This window comes from Tenrec ecaudatus, chromosome 10 (assembly GCF_050624435.1).
Source record: "Tenrec ecaudatus isolate mTenEca1 chromosome 10, mTenEca1.hap1, whole genome shotgun sequence".
Classification (NCBI taxonomy): domain Eukaryota; kingdom Metazoa; phylum Chordata; class Mammalia; order Afrosoricida; family Tenrecidae; genus Tenrec; species Tenrec ecaudatus.
In genome coordinates, this window is record NC_134539.1 from 135,220,622 (window position 1) to 135,248,218 (window position 27,597).

General features: G+C 60.8%; 2 protein-coding genes across 2 annotated transcripts; both read left to right on the forward strand.

Annotated features, from left to right (window-relative positions):
- Nucleotides 1-617: 617 nt before the first annotated feature.
- PPP1R1B (protein phosphatase 1 regulatory inhibitor subunit 1B) lies at nt 618-9,364 on the forward strand. Its single transcript, XM_075559325.1, has 7 exons — nt 618-1,106; nt 2,663-2,723; nt 3,027-3,049; nt 3,342-3,417; nt 5,969-6,160; nt 8,358-8,474; nt 8,562-9,364. Exons 1-7 carry the CDS (start codon nt 1,026-1,028, stop codon nt 8,609-8,611), a joined length of 600 nt encoding a protein of 199 aa, XP_075415440.1. The 5' UTR covers nt 618-1,025; the 3' UTR covers nt 8,612-9,364.
- Nucleotides 9,365-10,230: 866 nt separating this feature from the next.
- On the forward strand, nt 10,231-27,064 carry STARD3 (StAR related lipid transfer domain containing 3). Its single transcript, XM_075561761.1, has 16 exons — nt 10,231-10,362; nt 17,865-17,943; nt 20,571-20,828; nt 21,964-22,041; nt 22,420-22,497; nt 22,602-22,655; nt 22,984-23,101; nt 23,282-23,380; nt 23,566-23,621; nt 23,927-24,019; nt 24,474-24,536; nt 24,652-24,747; nt 24,921-25,000; nt 25,092-25,196; nt 26,065-26,158; nt 26,462-27,064. Exons 3-16 carry the CDS (start codon nt 20,622-20,624, stop codon nt 26,564-26,566), a joined length of 1,326 nt encoding a protein of 441 aa, XP_075417876.1. The 5' UTR covers nt 10,231-10,362; nt 17,865-17,943; nt 20,571-20,621; the 3' UTR covers nt 26,567-27,064.
- The last annotated feature ends 533 nt before the right edge of the window (nt 27,065-27,597 follow it).

Sequence of the window (27,597 nt, forward strand, 5' to 3'; positions counted from 1 at the left end):
ACAGCCTCTGACAACCGCCTGGCCCCCACTCCCACCCCCGCAGGCACACAACCGGTCCTCCCACACCCTGCCACTCACTCTGCATCCTGACACTCTGACACACTTACTCACACTGGCTCACACCGCACCGACCCCCTCCACACAGCCGCGTGCGCGCGCGCGCACACGCCAAGCTATAGGCTGCCAGGCCTGGCGCTCACGCTCAGCTCACACCCTCCCTGCCACGAGGACTGACAGGTGTCCGCCCACGAGCAGCCCACCCGTGTTCGCACGCACAGGCGGGTAGGACACCCCCATCCACAGCGTGACTCGCTGCTACTCTCTCGGGACCTCACAGGCCTCCCCGTGACACTCCGGGAGCCCTGCTCCTGAAGGGATTAAAGCCCCGTCCCCAGCGCCGCTGCCCGCTGCCCCGCCCTCCCCAGCCCTCCCAGGGGCTCCGTCCATCACGCAGCTTCAAGTTCTGGGGACGCGGCAGGGGGTCCCCCGGCTCGCCTGGCCACGCCCCCGCCCGGCCCCCAGAGCGGGAGTCGCGTGCTCATTGGCCACTTCCTCCTGGGCCCGCCCCCCCAGCACGCGGGCCCGTCCCCCGCCGAGGAGTCGACGCGCCGGGGACCCCGGGGCTGGGGCCAGAGGGGTGAGGTCGGGAGCCGCCGCGGGGCGCGCGCTGCGAGCGGAGCCAGGCGAGGGCGGGAGAGCGGGAGAAGCCCCCGAAAGACCTTCGAGGACCCGGAGGGGAGACGGGCGGCGAGCCCGGGACGCGGCGGAAGGCGGAGGGTCGAGCCCGCGCCGAGCGGGCGGACCCCAGGCGGGGGCTCCCAGGCGACCCCGGTGAGCCCGACCCCCGCCCCCCCCCCGCTCGCGCCCCCGGCGGCCGCGGTATTTTTATCCGCGCGAACGCCCTCCTCCTCGTCGCCGCGCGCTGCCCGCAGTCAGCGCGGCGCCAGCAGCGCGGGGGAGCCCAGCGGCGACCGCCTCCCGGACCTCGAGCCGCGCGTCCCCGGCCCCGCCGACCACCCGCCGCCATGGACCCCAAGGATCGCAAGAAGATCCAGTTCTCGGTGCCCGCGCCCCCCAGCCAGCTCGACCCCCGCCAGGTGGAGATGGTAAGGGGACGCCCCCCCCCCTCCTGCGGCGTCGCCCACCACCCAGCGCCCTGCCAGCCCGGGGTGGCGCCGAGGGAGGGGATCCCGCACCTCCCTCCAGGACCCGGGCGTGAAGTTGAAGGGAGACGCTGCAACTTTTTCCCGGGGTTTGGGGACGGAGCGGCGGGCAGGGACCTTCCCGCGGACACCCCCAGGGAGCAGGCCCTTAGGGTCCCAGCGGCAGCGCCTGGTCCACCGAGAGACTCGTGGTCCATGGCCCCCCTAGACGGACCAGGATCGCCGGCCCCCCCTCGGCGCCCCCACGGCCCTGCCCCACACGCCTCTGGCCCCACCCTACAGGCCTGGCTTGGGGCCCCACAACCAACAGCGCTGTGACCCTCTTCTGCTGTCAGGCACCTGAGCCTCAGTTCAGAAAGCATGGAGGCCAGGCTGCCTCCCAGACCACTAAGTCCGCCCCCGCGCCCCACCGCCTACCAGTTCCCTCAGCCCATGATTGGGGAGGGGGGACTCCGGGTGAGGACTCTGCTCCCCAAGCCCAGCCATGGGTCACTTGTTGCTAGGACGCAGCTAGCTCCCACCAGAGCAGTCAGTGTGGGGACAAGTCCTTCTGGAGGCGGAGATGGGGGATCCTGAGGGATCATGGCTGGCGGGGTGTGTGGGGGACTTGGGGGGGTGATCCCGAGATTAGAGATTAAGCCACTTTTTATCTGAAGAGCTGGAGCTTTGGGAGCTGAGCCTGGGGCCTGGGCAGTTTCCATCCCATTCACCTGGTTCTTGGTGAATTTCCCTGGAGCTCAGAAGAAGGGACCTAATTAAGCAGTTGGTCTGGTTTGCTAAGCTGGGGGAGGGGGTGCTGATGAGAATGTTCAGGGTCCCCCCCCCGCCCCCCGCAACACACACACATAATAGCTCAGGCCTGGCTCCTATAGTCAGGAGGACACGGGTTGACTCTTCATGTTTGGAGAGGGGGAGGGTCCAGCCCCAGGCCTACCCTAGATCCCTGTGAGAGGGTGCAGGTGCATTCAGTACCCCAGCTCAGCTTCCCTCTGCAGCGGGATCTGACTTCTTTGGAGTCCTTGAGCTGACCTTAGGTGGGCAGGGCCATGTGGGTGCCATGCCCAGGGGGCATCTTCCCCAGAGGGCCAGAACCACCCTGGGCTCCTGAGGCCTGTGGTCCCCTGCAGAAGCGCCTGCTCCGCAGGAGAAGATGGGCAGTGAGAGGCATGGTGGGGGTGGCCAGGGAAGGCGGGGAGGGCATGGGCTTTCCTGCCCTCTCCCTGGGTGGAGTGTGCTGGCCCGGAGCACAGTGAGCAGCCTCTCAGAGGCTAGGTGGACACCTTTGTAAGTTGAAGGGACTGGGTGAGCTGTAGAGCTCTTTTAAGCCCTGCTAACTCTTTGGTCCTTAGGTTTCCTGGGGACTTCAAAGCACTGTTTGTCCCCTGCTGTCCCTGTCAGCTGTGTGTGGGGGGAGGGGGGTGGCAGAGGGTTTGGATTTGCCTTGAGGTGGTCAGCGGGTGTCTGTGCTGTTCTGTCCACCCACCCACCCCCATCCTTAGATCCGGCGCAGGAGACCAACCCCTGCCATGCTGTTCCGGCTCTCAGAACATTCCTCACCAGGTGGGACCCCTGCCCTGTCCCCTAGCCCCGGGTCTCCCCAACCCTGGCACAATAGATAACTGGGTGCCTTCCTGGGGTCCCCAGGAGCAGAGGCCAAGCAGAGCAGGAGACAGGGATGGGCAGGAACTGGGCGGCCACTCTGTGCCCATTTGTTGTCCCTGTTGCCTAACGGGAAGGGGGTGGGTGGGGGGAGGACCAGTCCCTTCCCCAGAGAGGAGTCTTTGGGAGAAAATAACTCCATTCTCTTCTCCCTCTGCCACCCCCCCCCCTTCCTTCTGCATGGCTCACTGGGGCCTCCCTCAGAGGAGGAGGCCTCCCCCTACCAGGTGAGTCTCCAGAGACAGATGGTTAGAGATGCTGGGCCCTTTGGGGTGGGATGGGGTGGATATGGATGGGACAGCCACCCCAGGGCACATTAGTCTACCAATCAATCGCCCCACCACTGCCCCCTGTAGATTTTCCTCTGACCCCCTCCTCTATCAGACCTGCTCCTCTTGAGGCCCCTCCCAAAGCCTGGGCTGTCTCTGCCTAGGTGAAGGATGGGGGGGCCTGGGGGGAAGAGTGGATTGGAAGGAGAGCGAAGGGGGGTCACCCAGGTGATCTTGCGTTCCCTGACAGAGAGCCTCCGGAGAGGGACGCCACCACAAGTCGAAGAGACCCAACCCTTGTGTCTACACTCCTCCCTCACTGAAAGGTACTGCCCTGACCTGCCAAAGACCACCATGCCTTTGAGCTCCCCACTCCAGCTCTTGCCCCCACCCCACTACCTCCCCACCCACCACAGCTGGGCCGACCCTGAAGTAGCAAGGAGAAATGGGGAGCTAGTGTTAGCTCCAGGGGGGCGGAGGTTATCCTGTGCACCCCTACTCCTAACGGGAAAACTAATTATTTCCTCATCTGATGGAGGGGGGTCAGCGGCGGGGGGCGGGGCTGGCAACCAGCAAGCAGGCACCTCCAGGAGAGCCCTGAGGCCTGCAGCTCCTTTTGCAAAAGGAGAGGTGCACTCTGAGCTCCCCACCTGTTTACAGAACATCTCCTTTCTCCACACAAAGCCCTCCTTATCCCACTACTGAACACCTAGTGAGTGCCAGGCTTCCTCTGGACACTTCCCTGGGGAGGAGCCACCTCCCCTGGGCATGAGGCAATAGTAGGAGTTCAACAGGATGGTGAAGCAGGGAGAGGGTGGGAGTGCAGGGAGGACAGTGAAATCTAGGTGGGGCGGGGGGGGGGGGGTGGTCCTGTCATGTCTTTAGCCTATTGGCTTCTGGGGGGCGGGTGAGGGGCACACCTGGAGGAGAAGGCAGGGCAGATCCGGGAGTAAGGGGGGTGCTTTTCCACACCCCCCAGCTCCTGCCTGAGGCTCTTCAGGCCTTGGGCCACCGCCCTGTTCCCACAGAGGGAGGTCAGGAGGGGGCCTGAAGGGTGTGCTGAGCTCTCCCTCAGGGGTGGGTTTAATCAGCTCCCAGCCTTGGCCAAGGTCAACAGGCGTGTCTGTCAGCCTGCCTGCCTGCTGGCCAGGGGTTGGGGATCGCTGGGGAGGACAGAAAGTCAGGGACCCTCAGTCTTCCCCCAGCAGGAAAAGTGGAGGGACTGAGCTGCAGGTTGGGGAGAGGGCCCAGCTGCTGTAGGGATGTGCGGGAGGGGTGAGGCTCTAAGTGGGGGGTGGGAGGCGGTCCCGGGGGTCCCAGTCAGGGGAGCCAGAAGAAGGATGAGCAGTCTGGAGGCTGTGCTGTGCTGAGGCGACCTGGGGTGGAAGTGAGGGGTTCAGAGGCACTGAGGTGGAGACCCCACCTGAGCCCAGGTGAGGTGAGCTTAGACCGCAGAGAGCCTGCCAGGCATGCAATGTGGCAAGGCCCTTCAGGTGGCTAGCACCTATTGTCACCTCACTGGAGCTCAGGAATTCTCCCAGGCAGGGGAGGAGGGGAGACTGAGGGCACTGCCACCTCCTCCCTGTCCTCCTTCAGAGTCCACCCCTCTGAGGACCCTCCCCTCTCTCTTGAGGCTGCTTCCCTGATCCTTCCCTCCTCTTCAGTCAGGATAGCCCCCCCACCCCAAGAGGAACAGCCTACTGGCCCGCGGGCCAGATTTTGTAGGGGGAGAGGGTGCTCCCCCTCATTCACTTTTGGCTCAAGGTGAAGCTTTGCTGTGTCCCCAAGGCCAGGGTAGGATGATTTATTACTTTTATTGCCTGGGTCTCTTGCCCAGCGCCAGCAGGAGGCACTGGGCTGGGGGGAGGGGTGTAGGGTGGGGCAGCACACAATGCACCCTCTGTGCCTGACCCCTGGCTGAGGCTGGCAGGAGTTCCTGCCCCACTCACCCCACAGGAGGCTTCCAAGCTGGACCTCCCCCTGTCGGCCTTCTGAGGGGGGAGCGGCCCCACGCCCTAGCTTGTCAGCCTCTCCTCTCTGTTCCTCCATGCTGCCAGCTCCTAGCACCCTGCTGACTCTGTCCTCCCTCCCTCCCTCGCCTGTTGGGTCCCTCAGCCCTGGTCCCCCTTGCTTCCCAGCCCCCTGCTTCTTTCCATCTTTTGGAATGTCTCTCCATGGTCCCTTCCTAGGCTAGGCGCCGTCCCAGCAGGCCAGGGTGGTGCTTTGTGGGGGGAGGTGTGCTGGTTTCTAGGTTACCGCAGCGGGAGTTGGCAGCTAGGGGATGTGGGTCAAGATGGGAGGGGCCAAGTCCGAGCCCACCACATCCCCAGGCATGGCCTCCTCGCTGGCCCTTGGAGCAGCGTCTGTGACTGAGCACATGCCGGGCAGGGTCCTGGAGAGCAGGGAGCCCTAAGCAGGCAGGATGCCTGCCCAGCATTTGAAAGGGGCAAACCAAACCACCATGCGGGCTGAATGTGTAGCCTGGGCAGGAGTCCATAGGGCCGTCTCCAGCACCGGGTAGCTGGCGGAGCCAGGAGCTACAGTCGTCGGGGAATGTTAAGCTGCCACAGTGGCTGCCTGGTCTTGTCCAGCCTGGTGCCCCATGGTGGAGTGGCATTGCCGCGTGCTCGCTTCCAGCAGGCTGGCACTTGGGGGGGCAGCTTGATTCAGGGCCAAACACCAACAAGAATCTCTCCCTGCTTCTGCCAAGTTCTGGTACCCAGCAGGGGGACCTGCAGTCCTGAGGGGATTAGCTCTGCCCCCCTGGCTAGTGTGAAGGAGGGGGCAGCCAAGCCACCCCCCTCACCAGCTCCACCAGCTCTTGGACTGCTTCTTGGGCCTGGCCGACCCTTGCTTTCCTGGGCCCCTCTGTTCCAGCTGTGCAGCGCATCGCCCAATCTCACCTGCAGTCCATCAGCAACCTGGGCGAGAACCAGGCCTCCGAGGAGGAGGAGGATGAGCTGGGGGAGCTGCGGGCCCTGGGCTACCCCCGGGAGGATGAGGATGACGACGACGAGGAGGATGACGAGGAGGACGAAGAGGACGACAGCCAGGCTGAAGTCTTGAAGGGTCAGCTGAAGGGGCTGGGACCCCGGGGTCTGGCCACCATGGGCAGAGCAGGGCACCAGTTCCCAGTTGCTCACATGTAGGCCTCGACTTGGCTCACTGCGGCTGCTGGAGCAGAAACACAAGGGGTGGCTTTCACAAACAGAAGTGGGCTTCTTACTGAAGCCCACGTGCAGGGAGCTGGCTTCCTCTCTCTGTTGGTTCTGGAGGAAGATCCTGGTCTCCTTGGACAGTCACATGGCTTTACGTTTCTCCCCCCATCTCTGCTTGCTCACTGATTACTTCCTTCATCTCTTTCATATTTCACTAGAGATTGATTTAAGATCCACCTGACACTAATCCTACCTCATCAATATAACAAGGATTATAACTGCAGGCATTCAGAAAATCTCCCCACGGCCAGCAGTGGAGCCAATTCTGACGCCTAGTGATCCCACGGGACAGAGTGGACTGCTCTCGGGCTGTCAGTCGCTCCGGGAACAGACAGTCTCATCTCTCTCCCTCCACAACAGGCAGATTTGGAGGAGATGCCGTTCAATCCATAATTCCCCATCAGGTTTCTCCTGGTTCCTCTCATTCCTTAGGAATTAAGGCATAGTGGGGTTGAGACTAGACACACAAGAAAGGATGTCTGATCTGTAAGGACAAAGGGGCACAAGGACATCCAGGGAGAGAGGACGGAAAGTCACTGCCCCCTTGCCTGCATTTCTGAACCCCAGTACCTTCTCCCCTTGGCGCTCAGGGCTGGTGGAGGTACCCTCTCCAGGCCCAGGGGCCACTTCTTTCACTTCACTCTCTTCTCTGGGGGTGAGAGGGTGCCCTCTGGTGTCCAAATGGAGAAACCAAGATTCAAGAGCCAACCTAGTCCCCTGCACCTCCGACCCTGCTTGCCCGGAAGGGTCTCAAGACACACCGACAGCCTCAGAGCCAGAGGCCCCAGATCCAAAGCATATGGGAGGGTCCTCAGGTCCAGAGAAGGTCTAGGCATAAAGATCGCATCCTCTACTTGTTGCTGCTCCGTGCGTTTCCAAGACTGTCGGTCTTCATGGGAGTACAAAGCCTCCTCTTCCTCCCACAGAGCAGCTGGTGGATTCCAACCGCTGACCTTGTGGCTAGCAGGTCAAGGTGTAATGCACTACGCCACCAGGTTTCCTGGGCCACGGCCACCCACTTTAAAAACCACCACCAGCACAGGTGTCATTGATCTCCATTTCACGGTGACCCCATAAGTATCAGAACAGAACAGCGTGCTTTAGGGCTTACCGAGGCGGATTTTTCTTGAAATAGATCGCCAGGTGTTTCTTCTGAGGTGCTTCTGGGTAGGCTTAAACCTTCAACCTTTTTGGTCAGCAACCAGGCAGACCAGCCACTGGCACCACCTAAGGTCTCCTGTGGGAGCCTGATGGCCTAGTGGGCCCATGTTGGGCTCCGACTCACATAAAGATGGACAGCCTCAGAGCCCCCGGGGGCAGCCAGAGCCAGAATGGACTCTCTGGCAGTGACTCCGGTGCTTTGGCCTCAGGCTTGTCTCTCCCTCCTGTCCGATGTCGGACTTTTTAGCCCCATCATGTATGGGGCGGAAAAAACAGCTGACAGCCCGGCCTGAAGGGTTCAGACCTGCACCAGACACAATGGCTGTGGGCATCCTGTTTGCCTCTCCAACGAGGAGGGTGGGAGGGGGTGCCCTGCTCGCATTGCAGGAGAGCTGAAAGAGCTAAGTCCACTCCCACGGAGACCCCAGAAGGAGGGTGAGGAGACAGTGAACAGAAACTGTCTCTTGAGGAAAAACGGCATCAAATGACAACTAAGGAGCAGTGTTAGGCACCATCGCCAACAGTGCGGGCACTGTATCCTTCCCCTGCTGGTCACCTACATGATTGCCCTCGTCCTCACAAGATTGTGGTGGGGAGCTCTCTGCTCCCAGGAAGACTGACAGTCTCTGAAATGCCCTGGAGCAGCTCCACTCTGCCCTATAGGCCGCCGTGAATTGGAATCAACTTGCTGGCGCGGGATCCCCTTCAGAGGGGACAAATGACTAGACTAAGGCCCACAGCCAGTCTCTGTGCTCTCTTCGCTGGATTCTGGGGCCCTCAGAAAGCTCTGCTTCCGCCATTGGAGAGAGGAACTGGGCCCGTGCGCCGGGACTGCTGGGTGGACACGCAGAGCTGGAATCGTTGGCCCTTTTTCCCATTCCCGGCAGGGCCGAAAGCCGCCTGTGGCCAGGGTCTGGAGGGGTCCTGGGAGCGCCCACCCCCTCTGGAGGAGCCCCAGAGAGACAGAAGCTCCGAGGTTCAAGTGGAAGACTCAGCACAAAGTGGTGAGGCCTGGGGTGGGGGAGGGGAAGGGAGGTGGGGCTCTTGGGGGGTAGGGCCAGCTCCTGAGTCCCTCCTGGCTTGCCTTGCAGAGCCAGGGGAGGAGCCGCGGCGCCCTGCCCCCTCTGAGCCTGGCACATAGGCACCAAGCCCAGCATCTCCCAGGAGGGAGAAAGTGGAGGGGCATAGCTGTTCTCCCATCACCCCATTCCTCCCTCAACCTAGTCTGTGCCCTTCCCCTCATCTGCTAGGGCTGCGGCTTCTGACTTCTAGGAGACTAAGGCTGGTCTGTGTTTGCTTGTCTGCCTACCTTTGGCTGATGCCCAGATTTCCGGGACTCTTGCTACCCAATGTCTACCCCTGCCAGTCTTGCCCCCAATACACCCAAAGGGAGGTGGGATGTAAGAAAGCCTGCACTGGAAAGTCCAGGAACTCTGAGACGATGAGGGCCCACCCTTCATTAACACCCCTCCCTAGGCCCCCTCCCCTAGGCGCAGGAGACCACAGGGCAGGACCCTAAGATCTGGGGGTTGGGGTGTGTGTGCTGAGAACCTGTTGGTGCCCATAGATTCTTCTCCATCTCCTCTCATATGGGGGATGCCAAGTCATCACCCTTCGACCTGGGATCAGACTTGGGCATCTCTCTCCACAGCCTCACTATCGTGGGATCGCTCCTTTTTACCACCCCCCACCCTAGTCTGGGTGCCTGGAAGGTGGACTGGCAGAGGCTGCTTTGTTGCGTTTTGTTTGTGCTTTGATGCCAGGAATGCCACCCAGTATGCATCCTTGTGGGGGCACGTGGTGGGGGTAGCCAGGTTTTCCTCATCCTCCATCGCCTGTGCCCACCCTCCTCACCCTCCCCCCCTTCTTCCCTGACTCCAGGTCTGAAACGTTCCCCTGCTGTAATAAATCTTTGTAAATAAACGTGCAAAGGCTCCTCTTTCAGGGGGAAGGCTCGGGGTTGATGGTCATCCAAGAGGTCGATGCTTCACCTCGATAGTGTCCAGTTTAGGAGCTATTCCTGCAGAGGACACACCCACAACAACAACAAAACCAAACTCACTGCCATCGAGTTGTTGCAAACGAATAATAGCCGTATAGGACGGGGTAGAACTGGCCCGTGAATTTCCAAGACTAATTTTGCAGGAGTAGAAAGCCTCCTCTCTCTCCTGTCACCTGAACTACTGCACCCCCAGGACCCCTCTGCAGACACAGCCTCGCTTACTCGTGAGGAAGGCCATGGGGATTCTAGGAAGAGCTGAAGGAGGCAGCGGGGAAAGAGAAAAGCCCTCCGAGAGTTACAGCTTATTCCTTCAAGGGCCCTGTCCTCCCTTTGCCCCTATAAGACTCCTCTCGGGAGTCCTCCCACACCCCCTTGACCACAAGAGCCAGCACTGTGGCCGACCAGCGATGCCGTTCATCCCTGGGTGTATCTCCAATAGTTCACACCCTTAAAAAGACCTTCCACATGTAATGGGAGGTTCTGCATCCGCCAGCAGTTCGAACCCCCAGCCGCTCCGCTAAAGAAAGACCGGGCTTCCGACTCCGGTCAAGAGTGATGGTCTCCGAAACTCTCAGGGAAAATGCTACTCTGTCCTACGGGGTCGGTAACGTCCAAAGGCTCTGTGGCGGCGAGGAAGCCCCCCACGCTGCAATCTCCCTAAGGCACCAGGGCTCGGGGCGGGGCCTGCGCCGAGGGGCGGGGCCTGGTCGAGAGGCGGGGCCTGGGCCGAGGGGCGGGGCTACGCGAGCCCCGGCTCGCTCTGGAGGGCGGACTCGGCGGCGGAAGTGGCGGTGCGGAGAAGTTCCCTTCCGCCCAGAGGCGCTGCCGCGGCCGCGGAGCCGGACTGCGACTGGGGCGGGGAGAGCGGGGCCGGGGCCGACATGGAGCAGGTGGGTCCTCGAGCGGTGCGCGGCCCGGGGTGCCGGCCCCGGGGCTGTGCCTGGCCGGCGGGCCCCGCCCCCCAGCCTCCCCGCCCGTCCCGCGCCGTCCGACCCTCCCTCCGCGCCTCGCGCCGCGGGTTCCGCCCCCTTCCTCGGCGGGGCCGCGCTCCGCCCCGCGCTGCCGTGGGGGGCTCCGGCGCCCACCCTCCGCGGCCCGCCGGCCGCACGCGTCTCCCCGGGGACGGCCCGGGGCCCCTTCCCGCAGCTTTCGGTTCCCGGGTGCCGGCCGGGGCGACGGGCCGCGTCCGAGAGAGCTGGGTGGAGGGAGGGACCGGGTCCTGAGAATGGGGGGGCGGGGATGTTTACGCATTCCGTTAGCTCGGGGCTGCGCTGTGAGCCCGTCTCCCTCGGCGGCTTCTCCGTGGAAGACTTCCATTGTGGGCTGTGGAGTTGATTCCGACCCATTTAACCTTTAGGACACACAGGAATTGCCCCGAAGGGTTGGTTATCGTTAAGGAAGTGGGCTGCCACGTTTTACAACCCCCCAGCAGCGCGGCAGGTGCATTCCGACCCAGTTTTGAACCATCGTGCCAACCGGGCTCCTGAATCGATAACACCCAGCCCCCTGCCATCGCGTTCTTGGTGGCCCATAGAGGACAGAGCGGAACTGCCTCACAGGGCTTCCAGGCTGTGTGGAAGCAGACTGCCACATCGTTCTCCCACAAAGCTGGGAGGTCAAATTGTGAGCACCCAAGCCCTTTAACCACGGTTCCTCTAGGGCTCCTTAGCCCCAGTGACTCTCCTACTTAACCTGCATGCGCTCCCCACACCCTCAGTAGCCTCGCCTGGATGTCTTCCTAGCCCTCTGATAGCACCTGCATGCCCTCTTCTTTTGCCCAGACCCTCACTGGGTGCATAAACAATCTGCATAAACCCGTCTACCCCCATGCGCCAGCCTTGGCCATCTCACTGTCTGTTGAACAACTCCCACTTCCATTCACGTGGGGGAGACCACCTCAGATTCACTCTGGGAGTGGGTCTTTCCCCCTGCAGACCTGTTCCTCTTCGGTGATTCCATCCCAGCCGGAAACCTGAGACTAGCTTGCATAACCCTCTTGCAGTACCCTCACCTCCCTCATTTGAGGGGTGACCTCACCCAGCTGACTTCCTGAACATCCTCCACACTTGGCCCCAGCCCTTCCTTCTCCTCTTCTGTTGCCCTCCTTGTTCGTGCACCTCTCACCTGGATGACTGACTGCAGGTGCTTTCCAGCAATCTAGTCTAGTCATGGTTGCCCCCAGCCCAGTCTCCACACTGCTGTGATCCTTTTAAAACTCGGCTCTGATACTGTCACTTCCTTAAAAGTTAAAGCCCGTTGCTAACTTCCCATTGCTTGTGTGAAAAGGCAGGCTGAATCCTGAGCACAGTTTTACAAAGCTCTCTGATCTGAGCAGAGCTCTGGTGGTGTAGTGTTTTGTGCATTGAACTGCAAGACGTAAAGTTTGGTGGTTTGAAGCTGCCAGCTGCTCTGTGGGAGAAAGATGAGACTGTGTACTCTAAAGGTTGAAAGTCTCAGAAACCGAAAGGGGCAGTTCTACTCTGCCCTGTAGTGTTGCTATGAGTCAGAATCTACTTGATGGCAGTGGGGGCTGGGGGTTGGTTTCTGGTGCTGTGCTCAGACCCCTTCCCTGCCAAACTGGTGTGTGCCCTCAGCTCCACTACTTCAGCGAGACAGGATATACTTTGCCCACACCTAGCTATTCCCTGGCTCCTTGCCTTTGTACATCAAAGCTCCTGCCAGCCTACCTTCCATTGTTCTTCAGACCTTTGCTCAAACAGCACCCCCTGGCTCATGCTCACCCCGCCCCAGGGCTATTTCCTTTCCATGTCCTCTCCAGACTTGTCCTAAGAGCACTTGGTTGATATCAGATTTCAAAGCCGCTCCACACAGCAGAGTGGACCTGCCGCCCCAGAGGGTGTCCCAGGATGCAGCCTGGTACAGGAGCAGATCCTCAGGCCTTTCTCCCGGGAGCCGCTGGGTACCACGCCTCTGACCATTAGCAGCCAACCGCTTAAGTGTTGCACAACCAGAGTTCCTCTTACAGTGGCAGAGTGTGTGTGTACTTGTATGTGCACTTTATTAATTTTTTTTCAGCAAAGGCCATTTGGATATTTTGTATCATCGTTGGCAGGCCATACAAAATGACCAACTGAAAGATTAGTCTACTGTATGTCATCAGACATTTAATGAGCTGGGACCGCCACTTTGGTGAGGCCTGTGCTGTTAGCGGGTGTTGATTTCCAGAGTCTTCTATGCCCCACAGGCCAGACATCCCCCACCCCTGGCTAAGAGCATCCCACCCACTGCTGCCAGGTCCATATTCCAGCTCCTCACCACCCTCTGTGGAGTAGCCCAGAGCTGAACCCTCGGTGCCACCAGGACTTCTTTTTAAGAGCATCTCAATTCCTTTGCCCCAGTTGATTCTGACTCAGCAACTCTAGAGAGGGTTTTCTTCCTACTTCCCCTTAATCTCCACAGGGGCTCTTTTCTGAGAACACAGTGGGTGGGAAACAGCCCGCTGACCGGCCTGCCAGGAACAGGTGGGCGTGTTCTGATCCATGACCTGGATGAAGACAGCGCCTGTGTTCTCACTTGTAAAATAAAGATCCTAATGTACCCACTTTCCTGATCCTTGGGAAGGTGAAGGTGTGGATGGAGCTGAAGACAGTGCCATGCACACGGTACTCAACCGACAAGCCATAGTGGTCACTAAACTGGCATGGGTTCCACCAGTGTGCTTGGTTTTCTTTCATTTCTGTCGTGAGAACAGTGTCACTGTGGGTGTGAGAGCAGTGGTACCGTTGTCTGAGAACAGTGTAGCACTCTCTGGCTGTTGGTTCCATAAGCTGCCTGAGGACAGGGAGTGGGCTTCTTCCTCACCAGAGGCTGAGTGCCTGGCTCGGCTTGTTGTCATTACCTCAAGTGTTGGGCTGGTGGTTACTGGAGGCAGGATATGAATTTATTGAGTGAGAATTCAAGGGTCAAGAAAACCCCAACCTAAGGCTAGTCTTCCCAGGAAAATGACTCTGGAAATGGAGAAATGTTACATTGAAGCAAAACAAGAAAACACTCACCTCATGTCCTGTTGAGTCCGCTGTGACTCGGGCGTGTCCCCGTCAAACGGCTCCCCCAGAGTTGCAGGGTCGGAGTTTTTCCAAAGAGGACCACCAAGGACCCTTGGGTGGACCCCGCTCTGGTTAGAAGCCAAGCACACGAACCATTGCCCCCCTCAGGGGTGCCACATGTTACATGATCAGTGGAGCTCTGGGAACCACAAAAAGGCTAGGGGAGCTGACAAGAGGTAGAAGTGGACTTGGGGAAACACTTGGGCCTTTGGAGCCGAGCTCTGGTGAGTGGTGGCGGGATGGGAAGGGAGGCAGGAGGAGGGCAGAGGCAGCCTCCTCAGCTGGCCAGTAGGGACCCTGTCCTGGGAGGGCGTGGAGCCTAGTGCCTGGGGGAAGGGTCCCGTGAATGGCTTTGAGTTGGGCATTGGTTGATCCTCATTGGCCAGCCCGGCTTACCCATCCTCTTTCAGCTGGTTAGTGCTGACCTGTCAGAGCCTGGGTGAATGGACTTGGTCCCATGGCGGCTGCTCCCTGTGGCTGCCCTGACCTCGCCCACTCAGCCTGGCTCACAGGCACGTCTCTCTGCGAGCTCCCCGTGGTCCTTTGTCCATTCCTCCCAGGAAGCACTTGCCATTGCCTGGTTCCACCTGGTGTGTGTCGGCTCGCCTCCCTCCCCAGCCACCAGAACAGGGCTCAGTGCCCCCAGGGATGGTGCAGTGTTAAGCTCATCCTCTACCATCCGGTCCAGTCCAGTGCCTAGTGAGCTTCCGCAGGGTTCCCAAGACTGTCAGTCTTCCATCTTCACGGGAGCAGACAGCCTCCTCGTTCTCCTTCAGAGCTGCTGGTAGGTTTGAACCACTTCCCTGACAGTTGGCCGGCTCGTGCCTAACCCACAGTGCCACCCAAGCTTCCCTAGCACACTGCGGTGCTCCATAAATGTGTGTTGGTTTAACTTGAGCTCTCACACCCGGCCTCCTTGGGATGGGACTCCAGGAAATGCCAAAAACCCTGGGTGTTGGGCCTGCGGGCTCGCCCCTGAGTGGTCCACATGGTTGCCTTTATGTGTGGATCAGAGCTGCTGAAATACAGCCCGCCTGGTGTAGCGTTCGGAATGTGTGTTTGTGGGGGAGGGGTGATGAAAACTTTGGCAAGAGTAAGAGGTTTCTGAACTCAAGATGCCCGCAAATTAATTCAAAGTCAAACGAGCTGTTTCTAGGAGCGCTTGTCCATGTTGTCAACTTCTCAGGCGCTAAGTGGTTACAAGTGGGAAAAGTTTGAGAAGCCCGGTGACGCCGTCGTGGAGCCTCTGGAGAGGGGACAAGCAAGATCATTCAGCAGGCCTTTAAAGCCTGGTCTCCCGGCTCATGTTCCCATCTTGCTCCCAGAAACTGCTGTGCGCGGTGGGACCCAGGCTAGAAGTGGGCAGCTGGTACATCTGTGAGGGGAAGGGCGCCCTTCATCTGCCCAGCCACGTGCCCCTCTGAACCTTCTGTGACGGAGCCTGAGCTGGGGCTGGGAGGAATCAGTACCCACATGCACGCGTGCACACACCCCACCACCACCCCAGATGGGATGTAAATCTCTGGGAAGTTAGCCCTTTTCTGGCACTTGCCAGGGGTCTTGGGATCACAGAGCTGGGGGCTCCTTGACATGTAACTGGGCGGGGGGGGGACGGGGAGAGTAGAAGAGGGCTGAGGAAATGGCCCTGTGAGAGCAGAGGAGTTTGCTTATGCTTTGCCTCCCCCTTCCACTTCGCAGAAGGAAAGCAGGGGCGAGGCTTCGACTGGGCTGCCATACCCACCTGGACTTAAACCTCCACCTCTCCCAGGCTTGTCCCAAGCTCCATGGGCTGGGCTGGGCAGGGCAGCGAGTCCCGGCACCCAGCTGATGGTGGCCTGGGCCATTGAGCCCTAGCTTGCAGGAGGAGCAGATGTGCCATCCTGGCTCGGTGCCCGTCCCCCATCCTGCAAGACTGATGGGACCCTCAGTTTGGGCAAAGTCTAGTTCAGGCCCTGCCTGCAGGTTTGTGCCCGGGGAGAGTAGTATCAGCAAGGGCGTCCTTCATTAAGCATGTCCTTAATTAATTAATTAGCTCATCATTCTATGCCTTCACCAGCTCTCTGAAGTGGGCACCCTGCCCTCCTCATTGTTCAGATGAGACCAGGCTCAGAGAGTCTGTGGGCTGGGCTTAGGGGTACCGGAAAACCACTCACTGCTATCCAGTAGTTACCCACTCATAGCGACCCTGTAGGGCAGCGGTTCTGAACCTGCGGGGTCGCCTTTCACAGGGGTTGGCCCATATGTAACAGTAGCAAAATGACAGTGACGAAGTAGCAACAAAAATCATTTGATGGTTGGGGGTCACCGCCACATGAGGCACTGTGTGGAAGGGTCGCGAACTGCTGCTATAGGGCATACGGCAGAACTGCCCTGGTGAGCCTCCGAGGCTGGCTGACTGCAGGAGTAGAAAGCCCCGTGGTCCTCCTGAGGAGCGGCTGCGGTCTCGGCCTGCTAGCCGTGTGCAGCGGAGCCCAGCACTTCGCCACCACAGCACCCGGGCTCCCAGGCTCCAGGGCACACACCCAGCCTAATGGTCTCCGTGCCGGGCCGCTAGCTGGGAAGTCAGCAGTTCAGACTCACCAGCTGCTCAGAGGGAAGGTAGAGAGGCCAGGCTGACGACCCCCATGATGATTTGCTGTCTTGGAAATGATTAGGGTCTCTGTGAATCAGACTTGACTCATGGTAGTGGTTTTATTGGAAATGGTTAGGGTCTCTAAGAATCAGACTTGACTCACGGTAGTGGTTTGATTTGGGGGGGGGCCAGGGGCTCTTGACTCCAGGTTTGATTATCAGTCCCCCGTTCTTTGCCCTGTGTTAGCGTGGGCACTATAGAAGCACAGACCAGACGCACACTAACTTCTTCCTCAGCACTGCGGTCGGCCATCTAGGGGCTGGAGGAAGGAAGGTGCTTGGAGGCCTAGGTGTCCCTGATAAGGAAGTGCTGACTCACAGTCCTGAGATCTGGGTCAGGGGGGTCAGGAGGGTGAGGGAAGTCTGCCTGGCATTTGGACTGTCCTCCCGTGAGGAAGTTGTTCTAGAATGAAGGACATCCGCGGAGGGGAGGCACAGGGAGGTTGTGGCATACCCTGGGAGCACCCAGTGGTGGGTGTAGCTGAAGTGGAGGATATGGGGGTGGTGGCACAGCACCCCACAGTTGGGGAGGAGTGGTCTGAGGGGGACTCCTCCTAAGACCTTCACTGTCCAAAACAGCTAGTTCCCCTGGAGTCTCCCTGCAGGCAGGGGCAGGGTGCAGGGCTGGGGAGGGAGCCACGCCTGGCGGTGCTCTAGAAGACAGTGCCCCTTCCAGTCTGTGGGGAGAAGTAGGTGTTGGAGGTGCAGCCGACCCCTGAAAGGTAATGGTGGTTTGGCCTGCAGAGGGGGATAGAGGAAGGGCCCCAAATGTCCAGACCTTGTCATGTCAGCTGTCTCTGCGACCTGATCTGGGATAATGCCAGCCATCACCCCGACTGCCAGTGGTCCTGCTGCTACTGTTTCCTTGGGGTGACTGAAAGAAGGCCTGGGAGGGGCTGCGTGGGCTCGGGGAGGACTCCCGAGCTCACCGACCTGACCTGTCCCCTCACCCAGCACAGTGATTCCTGCAACGCCATCCGTCCTCCCAGGGCCTTGGCAGCTCAGCTTCCGCAGACACACGGTGTGGAGTGCGCAGACCTCCGCTCCTTCACACCACATGTGCTCTTCTCCAGGCGCCTCAAGGCTCCTGGGAGGAGCCACTAACAGCTTGGCAGGGGGCTCTGCTCCCAGGGGTCTGGGGGGCAGGCTCCCACCACTCCTGCCGTGCATTAGTGGGGCCAGGGCAGGTAGAGGCTGCCTTTGTACCTGTGGACCTGCACCCTGTCTGTGCCCCTCCAGGGCCTGGCTCTGGAGTTGACCAGAGAACCAGAGCCAGCTGCTCTTCCCTCTTATGTGCCCCGAAGTCCTCCTCCACAGCAGGGTGAGCAGTTTCTGCCTGTTCCATTCAGTGACTCGGTTACGGTCCTGGAATTGGTCACCCATTCGCACCCGCCCTTTCCGTACCCTTCATCCCCCATGAACATCAGCTCACTGCCCCCTGAGGCCCCGTCCAGTCTTCCCACTGACTGTTGTCACCCTGGGAGCCCTGGTGGCGGCGTAGTGCTTCCCTGTTGGACTGCGGTCCACAAGGTTAGCAGTTCAAAACCACCAGCCACTCCACGGGAGAAAGATGTACAGTGACAGTCTTCCCAGAAACCCACGGGGCAGCTCTGCTCTGTCCCGTGAGGGCGATGGGAATAGGAATTGGCTTGCTGTTGGTGAGCTGGTTCGTTCGTTTGCTTGATCCCATACAGGTGGATCCTAAAAGGAGGCGGTGCCCTGGCACATTCTGGATTAGATAAGGTTGCCTCTGCTGGAAACCAAAGACCAAAGGTGAGAACCGCTGGCCTTTCTCTAGGTAAAGGGATGGGAGGTTGGTGAGAAGTGACTGGTCCAAAGTTACCTGGACTGGCCCCAAGACTGGCCTCCCTGGCTAGGGCTCCTCGACTCTCACTTGGCTGGACTCTGAGCGCCTTCCACTGGGGGTACAGAACCCCCTCCTCTCTCTGCCTCCTGGCCAGCTGTGCCCACCCCTGCTTGGCTCCCCACCAACCTTGTGTCTCCCTCAACACCTCTGCTCGTAGCCCCCATCTGTGTGTCTCTCTCACTTCGACAGGGATGTCGGGGTGTGTGAGTGTCAGTGCTATTGCCACTCGTAAGTGTGTCTCACACCCGAGCTGCTGCCACCCGAGTCCTGTCCCCAGAGAGGGAGGGGAAGGCCTGGAGAAAGACAGACAGACACAGATGCAGAGGGAAAGCTGGGAAGCCTCCTTCCCCAGCAGTGAGATGAGGTGGGGGCACAGAGGTAGAGCTTAGAAGGGGAGGGGGAAGGGGCAGGCTCTCAAGTGGGGGAGAGAAGGGGAGCAGAGACCCAGAGAAGGGGAGCAATACAGACAGACACAGGAAGGGGTAGCCGGGCGGGGGCTGGGAGGGGGAGATGGAGACACAGAGGAGGGAGACAGGTCTGGCAGGAGACAGAGAGCCTTCAGAGATGGGAAATGTCATGCACCCCCAAGCAGCAGCCCTGCCACTGTGAGGGATGTGTCCAGCGTGCACCCGGCGCAGGTCTGGCTGATGGATGTCGGAGGGGGGGGGTGGTCTGCCTGCTAGGACACTGTCACGTGTCCTCTCCTGACTCTGACTGCCTCCTCCTGCAGCTGTGCCCAGCTCTCCCGATGCCCTCTGACTAGGGGACCCAAAGCGGGTGGTGCTGGGACAGTCCTAGCGGCAGCCTCAGCTGAGAGCAGTGCGCTCCCGTTGGCTGGGGCTTGCAGAGGCTGTGGGAGAGACAAACCGGCTTTTTCAGGATCTGTGGCGGTGTGCTCACGGGTGTGGTGGTGTGTGTGACCTATGCCACAGCAGCGGGGACACGAGTGTGAGGACTGAGGTGAGGGTAGGGACAAGCCAGGAGCAGGGACCAGCGTGCCCTCCCAACCCTCGCCTTAAAACCTCTCTAGCTCTAAGCTGGCCTTTCCTTTGCTTCCTCCTCCTCCTCTTCACCCAGCACCGCCACTCCCCTCCCCCCCCCCCTGTTTAGGAGGGTCTCTCACCCTGCAGGTCAGGGGCTGGAAGCCAAGTGGCAGGAAGGAGGAGGAGTACCCCAGGCCCCGTCAGGAGGAACCCCTCCTTGTGAGGCTGAGAGACATACCCGCCCGAGGGCCAGTGTTTGGTGGGTGCTTTGAGGAGGCTGGGTCTTACCCTCCTTGGGGTTTGACTTCCTCCTTTCTGCTGTGCAGCCTGGATCCTGCCCTGGGTCAGCAACCGGTTATTACCGCCCAGGGAGCCCTGGCCGGGTGGTGGTTACACTGTGGGCTGTGAACCGCAGCACCAGCAGTTGGAAACTACTGGCCGCTCCTCAGGAGAAAGACGGCTTTCTGCTCCTGTAAAGAGTCACAGTCTCAGAAACCCACAGGGTGGGCGGTTCCACCCTGCCCTGTACGGCCGCTGTGAGTTGCGTCAACTCGGTGCCAGTGAGCTTGGTGGGATTTTAGTGTATGAAGGTGAGGCAGGGTTCGTTCTGTGGTACCCAGGGTGGTGATGAGCAGGAACCGATCGATTCAACAGCAGCCAAGCCACAGCCTGTGCCAGGGAAACGCCAGGCCAGTGAGCTCCAGCCCTGCCCCTGTGGAGCCCACCGTCTAGTGGGGGAAAGAGTGAGCACAAGGTCAGAAGGTGGCTGGGCTGGACTCAAGCCGGCTTCTCGCTCATCCCTGACAGTGGGGGACACAGCACTGTCTGTTTGCTCCGTGACCATGCTGCGCGGGGGGGGGGGGGTCCCAGGAGAGGCCTTCTGGGCACCTGGGCTGTGGGGGGAGCTGCCTGAGGACAGGGCTTGGGCCTTGAGCGGTGAGGAGGTGCTCACTGAACTGAGCACGTGGGCACGTGGACGCTGGGAGGGGAGAGATGGCCTGTAGTGCTTTGGTCTGGTGGCTGCAGCAGGGGGTGGTCGCCCTCCAGATCTGCACCCCTCTCAACTCCCCCCTTGTCCCAGAGACCACTGACACTGCTCCAGAAAAGCCCCTCCCAGTTGCCATGGATGGGGCGGGAGGGCAGGGCTGGCTGCTGGCAGGGCATGGGGCTTTGTGCTTTGAAACAAAGAACAGAGCCTGGGGCCCTCTCCTGGGGGTGGGGGTGGAGGCAGGACCTAGAGGCTCAACCACTGGGCTGGCTTTGGGGGTGGGCAGGCTGAGCTCCAGGCCCCAGGGAAGAGGGGAGGTGCGCAGCAGAGGGACCTCAGCCCCAGGCCCTGGCAGGCTGGCCTGCGGTTCCTCTGGGCTCTAGGGGAGGCTGCGCATATCCCACCTGCCTGCGAAGGCCGGCAGCTGCTGTGGAAGTGCCCTGGACAGTGGTGTTGGGGCAGGGCAGGGAAATATCTGTGAGGCGGGATGGCAAGAGGTCCTTGGGGGGGCCCAGTACCCTGTTGTGCAGAGCATCACCCAGCTACTCTGCCTTGCCCCCAGCCCTGCCTCTGAGGCCTTGCCCGCCCCACCAGGAGGTGGGGGGCCCCCAGGATGAGAAAGCTGCCCGGGGAGCTGGCCCGAGACCTGGAGCGAAGCCTGCCCGCAGTGGCCTCCCTAGGCTCCTCGCTGTCCCACAGCCAGAGCTTCTCAGTGCCTCCCCAGAAGCGCCGGGCCATCTCCGACGTCCGCCGCACCTTCTGCCTCTTTGTCACCTTTGACCTCCTCTTCATCTCCCTGCTCTGGATCATCGAGCTGAATGTGAGTGGGGCCCTGCCAGGAACCAGCCAAGTTGGGGGCGGGTAACCTGGAGGCAGCTGCTCCTGGGGGTTTACCTAGGCCAGAAAAGAGTGGGATCCGAAGAGCAGAGGTTCTCCTCGTCTTCTAATGAAGAAGGCGGCGCAGGGCCCCTAAACCAGTCTCTGAAGGAACCCGGCACCCACGTTCCCTATGGCTCTGGACCTACCGGCCCTCTAGTGGAGACACCTGGAGGTGCGCCGAGCACCTACCTGTTCAGCCTTTAGCAGCTTTTGTCCTGGAGCCCCTGCTGTGGACCGGGCTCTGTTCTGAAAGTGGAGGGAGGGCTTTCCAGGGTCGGTGGGATCCTTGGTGTGGGGTCTGCAGTACCCCTGCCCAGGGCAGTGCTCAGCCTACTCTCAGGGGATGCAGTCTGGCCGGCAGGCTTAGTGCTTCCCTAGCCCCCTGCTGACTGTGACCTCAGCCAGGGCCTTGACCCCTGGGGCCCTCCCCAGTCTCTGCTGCTGTGGGGCTGGCCCTGAGATGTGGGGGAGGAGTGAGCGCTCTCTAGTCCAGACAATCTTGTGGCTGAGAGAGGGTCTGGGGGGGATGGTATGGCAGCGGTGATGATGTGGTTTGGTGTGGTGTTGGTGTGTGTGTGTGTGTGTGTGTGTGTGTGCGCGCGCGTGCATGCGTGTGTGCGTGTGTTGGAGCAGGGCACTGGGGCAGGCCCAGACAGTGCTCACTTGTCACCATATCCATTCCAGCCTCGCGATCGATACCGCCCATTAAGCACAAACCTAATCAATTGATTTGCCACCTGGGGCTCTGTCTGACACTGCTGCCCACCCTTGGCCCCGTCACTCGATGGATTGTTGGCTGGAAAAATAGGAAGCCTCACTGGTGGGAAGGAGATGAAATTATGTGGGTGGCAGGTCCCAGTGCCTGGCTTCCAGCTCGGCCTCCCTGTGCAGGTGCTGTGAGCCTGGGCCCTAGGCTGCTGGGACCCTCAGAGGAATGGGTGTGCCTCAGCTCTGGGGTCTCTGCTTGTTTCAGGAACTTGTTGGGCAGGGGGCGCTGTGGGTGGTGGCTCCTCAAGGTGCCAGGCAGCCAGGGGACTTGGCTCTGCCTGCAGTCCTCTTCCTCTGTCCCCTCCCAGACTAACACGGGCATCCGCACGAACCTGGCCGAGGAGATTCTCCATTACAACTTCAAGACCTCCTTCTTTGACATCTTTGTGAGTGACTGGGGCAGTATCACCCCTCAGATTCTCCTCAAGAAGCTCCCAGCCTCTAAACAAGGCCATGTCTTCAGTGGAGGGGCAAGACTCCTTGTCCGTGAATGTGACCCCCAAAGTGTCCCCAGAGAAGCAGTGACAACCGTGGGAGGAGAACTGTGCAGCAGGACTGGAGGGGTTAATTGAGAAGGTTTCCTGGAGGAGATGGGCTGGGAGGAGGGTCAGCAGGTACCCTGTGCAGTGAAGTCTCCTGGTGGGTGGGTAGTGGGGGATGGGGGTGGTTGGGCCCTCCAAGGCCCCAGGTGCACATCATGTGCAGAGGGCTAGTGCAGTGGGGTGGGGGTGGGTCAGCAGTGATGCCTGGTGCCCCTCCCCTAGGTCCTGGCCTTCTTCCGTTTCTCGGGGCTGCTCCTGGGCTACGCCGTGCTGCGACTCAGGCACTGGTGGGTGATTGCGGTAAGAGGCCACTGTCCAGGCAGCCCTTGGCCCAGGTGGCGTAGGTTAAGGGAGGGGTGGAGGAAGACTGACTCCACCTCTGCTTCCCTCCGTCTTCTGGGCAGGTCACCACCCTGGTGTCCAGTGCCTTCCTCATCGTCAAGGTCATCCTCTCCGAGGTGAGTGGCTCCCAGTGGCCTGGCCCAGTCTGTGGGGATCCGCTCCAGGGCGGGGCCTCCCTACACAGGAACCATTCCTCAGAGTCCAAGTCCGCCTCTGTTGGCAGGGCTGGGGTGAGAGCTGGTCCTTGAGACTTGCAGGCCTCCCCCACCCGCCCCTGCAGCTCCACGAGTCACAAAGTCCTTCCTCCAGCCTGACCTCAGTTTATCCTGCTGTCACACTAACTGAGCAGCTCAGAGGCACGTGCCTCAGAGCAGCTTGTGCCAATGAGGGGCCCTGGGTTTGGGGGGCCTCCCTGGCAGGGAGCTCAGCCTCGCCCCTCCACAGCTGCTCAGCAAAGGGGCATTCGGCTACCTGCTCCCCATCGTCTCTTTTGTCCTTGCCTGGCTGGAGACCTGGTTCCTTGACTTCAAAGTCCTGCCCCAGGAGGCTGAGGAGGAGCGATGTGAGTGCTGGGGTGGGGAGCAGGGGTCACCCGGTCCGACAGGGGCGACTTGCAGGCCTGAGAGCCACTTGGTGCTATCTTGCCAACTTTGAGCAGCCTGCCACACCCAGAGGGAGTCTGGGGGTGGGGGTGGGGGCCCAGATGCTGAAGCTTAGCTGTCCTTGGTCTCTTCTCCCCCAGGGTACCTTGCTGCCCAGGCTGCTGTCGCTCGAGGACCCCTTCTCTTCTCGGGGGCTCTGTCCGAGGGCCGGTTCTATTCACCTCCAGAATCCTTTGCAGGTGAGGGCTGACTGCCTTCAGGGAGGGGCTCTCAGAGCAGCCAGGCAGGGCCTGTGCTCCTCTTGCGGCTCCCAGGGGAGCGCCAGCAGCTTTCTCCCCCTCACTTCAAACCTCCCCTCATCCTCACACACCCATTGCCGCCCGCCCCCTCCCACCCCTTCCCATTGTCATCATGTTCCCTGCAGGCTCAGATGATGAATCAGATGAAGACGTTGCTGCAAAGAAAAGCTTTTCTGCCCAGGTACCTGGCTGCCCCCCCCCCAACAGGTACCCCGAAGAGGGCCAGTGCTGGCCTGAGCTAGGGTGGGCAAGAGCCTCCTCCCAGCAGGGGCTCCCCCAGGGCAGCCTGAATCCTGATCAGTGTTTGTGGCCCCCACAGGCCTGAGACTGAAGCAGCCACACCTCCTAGCCTCAGGGCACAGGGAGACTAGCCTGGGCCCTGCCTCTGTGTGTGGGGGGGTGTGACTCCTGTGGGTGTGCAGCCCCCAGAGAAAGGGCGGGGCTCCCTGCTGACCCATTTCTGCACCGCCCTCCCCCTCTTGTCAGGAACGGGAGTACATCCGCCAGGGAAAAGAGGCCATGGCCGTGGTGGACCAGATCTTGGCCCAGGAAGAGAACTGGACGTTCGAGAAGAATAATGTAATTGGCTGCTCTCCCCTGGGTGGAGCGAGGAGCCCAGGGATTGCAAGGCTCGGGCCGAGTTCCTTCCCCAGGAACTGTCCCTGGGCCCCTCGCTGCCCTGCGCTCTGCCCCCTGGGCCCCGGGCTTCAGGAGCAACCAGACTTCTGCCCCGTGCCCAGTGTTTGGTTTCCTGAGCAAAACAACATTATCTGAAAAGCTGGCCGAAAAGCTTGGAACCCAGAGGGGCTGCATCCCGAACCCCCTCTCCAGCTGAGCTGCCTGCTGCAGCCCCGCTGCCTGGAGGCACAGCCCCTTCCCCACAGCCACACTCGGCCCTTTCAGCTTGGCAGCACCAGCTGCTCTCTCCTGGTTGCTGACTGTTTGTCAGACTCGGTGCTCTTTAACGGTGTCGCCCTGGAGGGGCCCACCCTGTGCCCTCCCCACACCTTCAGCCAGCTCTCTCCTTGCACAGGACTATGGGGACACGGTGTACACCATCGAGGTGCCCTTCCACGGCAAGACGTTCATCCTGAAGGTGCGTGTGGGAAGCTGCTGTCTCCTGGGGTTCCTTGTGGGCTGCTATAGGCTGCCCCTCCCCCCCAGTGCAGGGCAGTGTGTCTGAGTGGGGCCTCTGGCACCCCCTGCCCTAGGCCTTCCTGCCCTGCCCTGCTGAGCTAGTCTACCAGGAGGTGATCCTGCAGCCCGAGAGGATGGTGCTATGGAACTCAACCGTGACCGCCTGCCAGGTCAGCCTGCATGGCCATTTCCCCCAGAGTACCTGAGTCGGAAGCGAGCTGCCCTGTAGGGTGGGGGTGATGGGCATCACGCCCAGGGCCACGACAGAAAAAGGATGCAGGTCTGGGGTATCCTGGATCTCTGGACACAGCCTGCCTCACATCTCCCTGCTACTGGCCCTCAGATCCTGCAGCGTGTAGAAGACAACACTGTGGTCTCCTACGACGTGTCTGCTGGGGCAGCAGGGGGTGTGGTCTCCCCCAGGTGAGCCCCTGCCACCAAGTACCCCCCCCCCTCGCCTTTCCCTGTGGTTTTGGGTTTGGCCTTGGTTGCCCATGGAACCCTCCCTCCCCAGGGACTTCGTCAGTGCCCGGCGCATTGAGCGACGCAGAGACCGGTACCTGTCTTCCGGCATTGCTACTACCCACTGCGCCAAGCCCCCAACACACAAATACGTCCGGTGAGCCTGGCCGCGAGGACAGCAGGGTACACCATGTAGAGCTGTGGGCTCCCCCACCCAGTCCGCCTTCAGGTTCCCAGTCCTGCTGGGTCCAGGCTCCTAATCTTGCTAATCTCCACACTGTCTGCTGGGGTCTGGAGCCGATCATGAGAAGCAGGCCAGGGGAGACAGGGGAAGGGGCGTGTTGGAAGAACTATTGGGGAGGGACTGGGCTCGTCGCTTCAAGCACCGGGCTCTTGGGTTTTGTCTCCGGCCCAAGGAAACCTGGGTCCCCTGTCATCCTCCTCATTTTGTCCCCACTGCCTTGACCTTCTCCAGAAGACCCGCAAAGTGCCCCCCAGAGGAGGCATCGCTGTCTTCCTGCAGCCTGCCCTGGCATCCTCTTAGCCTCCTTGCTGTCTGCTCCCGCTCACTGCTTGTTCTTCCTGATCCCTCCCTGGCACTTAGCACTAGACACTCGCTGGGGGCCAGGGACAGGTCCCTTGCCTCTCTGGACGGCAACCCTCTTCTCTCTCAAGCGGGCTGGCTTTGGGGAGAATTCAGAGGCTCTGGGGCTCTAGGCATCCTGCCCCAGCCCTAGTTCCAGGCCTGGCTGCCTGTTGAGGATGCTCCCCCTTCTGGAGCCCACCAGCACTGCACCCTCCCCGCCCCAGCTGACCTAGAAGCCCCCAGGTGAGGGCCAGGAAGGTGGTGAGCTCCCCGCCACCATGGGGGTGTGCAGGGGTCAGCATACTGGAGTATTCGCGCCTCAGTTGGTGGGCTGGCCTAGCAGCTCCCCCCCTCCCCCCAGGATGAGGGTGAAGTCCCTAGGGGCCCTGCCTGGCTCCTAGGGCTCTACCAACCGTGTGATGTGCTGCTTTCTCCTCAGGGGCGAGAATGGACCTGGGGGCTTCGTCGTGCTCAAGTCAGCCAGTAACCCCCGAGTGTGCACCTTCATCTGGGTCCTCAATACGGATCTCAAGGTGGGGAGGGCAGGGAAGGGCGCCAGGGGGGAGAGGTCTGGGCCTCTGCTGCCAGCTGGTTGTGTTCTATACTCTGGGGGCTCACTGCCCGCCCAAGCCACCCCCACCCACCCCTGTCTCTTAGCCTCCTTTTGCTAAAATGTGGGGTCATGTTGCTGACACCACTGGAGGGCGTGTGCCTCCTCCCTTCCTGGCCTCAGGTTCCAGGCCAGCCTGCTGGGGAGGAGGCTGGCCGGGGAAGGATGCCCATCTGTGCCCCCGGGGGTGGGCCAGCCTCCACGTGACTACCTCCCACCTCCCCAGGGCCGCTTGCCTCGGTACCTCATCCACCAGAGCCTCGCAGCCACCATGTTTGAGTTTGTGATCCACCTGCGGCAACGCGTCACAGAGCTGGTGGCCCGGGCATAGCAGCCACCGCTTCTCGGCCACCCTGCCGGCCAGGGTCCTGACACAGCCAGAAGAGGTCGCTGGGGCTTCCCGCTGCCCACAAGGCCCGCCCTCCTGTGGAGGAACGAAGAAGGCCCTCCCATGTCAGCGCCTTGGCCCCAAGCTACCCCAACCCAAGGCCACTGTGCCCGGCAGTCCTGCAGTAAATAGGGTCTGGCTAAGGGGCTTGGGGTCTGCCCTGCTGGTGTTTACACGCACTCTGCTTCCTGTGGGGTCTGCAGGCCCTGCTGGGCCTGGGCAGGATCAGAGCTGGAGCAGCAGGTGTGGGAGGGACTGGAAGCCTGGCTCTCATGGTTTTTTAGGATTATTTTAAGGGTCTGGGACCCTTTTTCACATGCACTTGTGGGGGAGCAGGGTGACCAGTGGAGGTGGGGATCTGCCTGAGTCCCATATGCCACTTCCAGGACTTCCTTGGAGGAATCTTTGTAATTTGAGCCAATTAAAAGCCTGAACACAGAACAGTGGCTCCTCCCCCATGCCTCACTTGTGAAACTAGGGAGGGAGGAGGGAGGCTGAGGGCCACCAGGTGTGGGGGTAGGGGAGAGACGAGCACAGAACACAAACGCACATTCCTTGTCACCGCTGGGCAGAGCCCACAGAGCCAGTTCCTGGAATCCAGCCACACCGTGCTGAAAGCATCCACTGTGGGGTGACTGATCTGAAGTCACTCCCCACCCACCCTCGAGGTAAACCTGGAAGTGCAGGGAGAGGCCAGGCAGTGGCATGCCCACAGGGGCTACTGGGGCTCCTCGGGGTGCTCTGCCTCTGCTTGGTGCAGTCAGGCCCTCACAGATTGCACCCACAGAACGACCACACTGAGCCCACCCCATGCTCTCGCCCGAAGAACCAACTTGCTCTGAATCCAGAGTTGGGTCAGTGGGTAAGAGTGTGCCCTTGGCACCTCTGCCCCTGCTTGCTCTGTGAGCCAGAGCGGTGAGCCTCAGTGGGAGGCCCGGCATCCTGTGGCTGGTACTGCTGGCCATCACAGCTCT

What these genes read in the sequence shown, in the direction of transcription:
- STARD3 (XM_075561761.1), top strand. Translation starts at nt 20,622, where the DNA reads ATGAGAAAGCTGCCCGGGGAGCTGGCCCGAGACCTGGAGCGAAGCCTG. An exon ending in CCTCCTTCTTTGACATCTTT is followed by an intron (nt 22,042 to 22,419) that starts GTGAGTGACTGG and finishes CCCCTCCCCTAG; the next exon opens with GTCCTGGCCTTCTTCCGTTT. An exon ending in CCAACACACAAATACGTCCG is followed by an intron (nt 25,197 to 26,064) that starts GTGAGCCTGGCC and finishes CTTTCTCCTCAG; the next exon opens with GGGCGAGAATGGACCTGGGG.
- PPP1R1B (XM_075559325.1), top strand. Translation starts at nt 1,026, where the DNA reads ATGGACCCCAAGGATCGCAAGAAGATCCAGTTCTCGGTGCCCGCGCCC. An exon ending in AGGAGGCCTCCCCCTACCAG is followed by an intron (nt 3,050 to 3,341) that starts GTGAGTCTCCAG and finishes GTTCCCTGACAG; the next exon opens with AGAGCCTCCGGAGAGGGACG. An exon ending in CCAGGCTGAAGTCTTGAAGG is followed by an intron (nt 6,161 to 8,357) that starts GTCAGCTGAAGG and finishes CATTCCCGGCAG; the next exon opens with GGCCGAAAGCCGCCTGTGGC.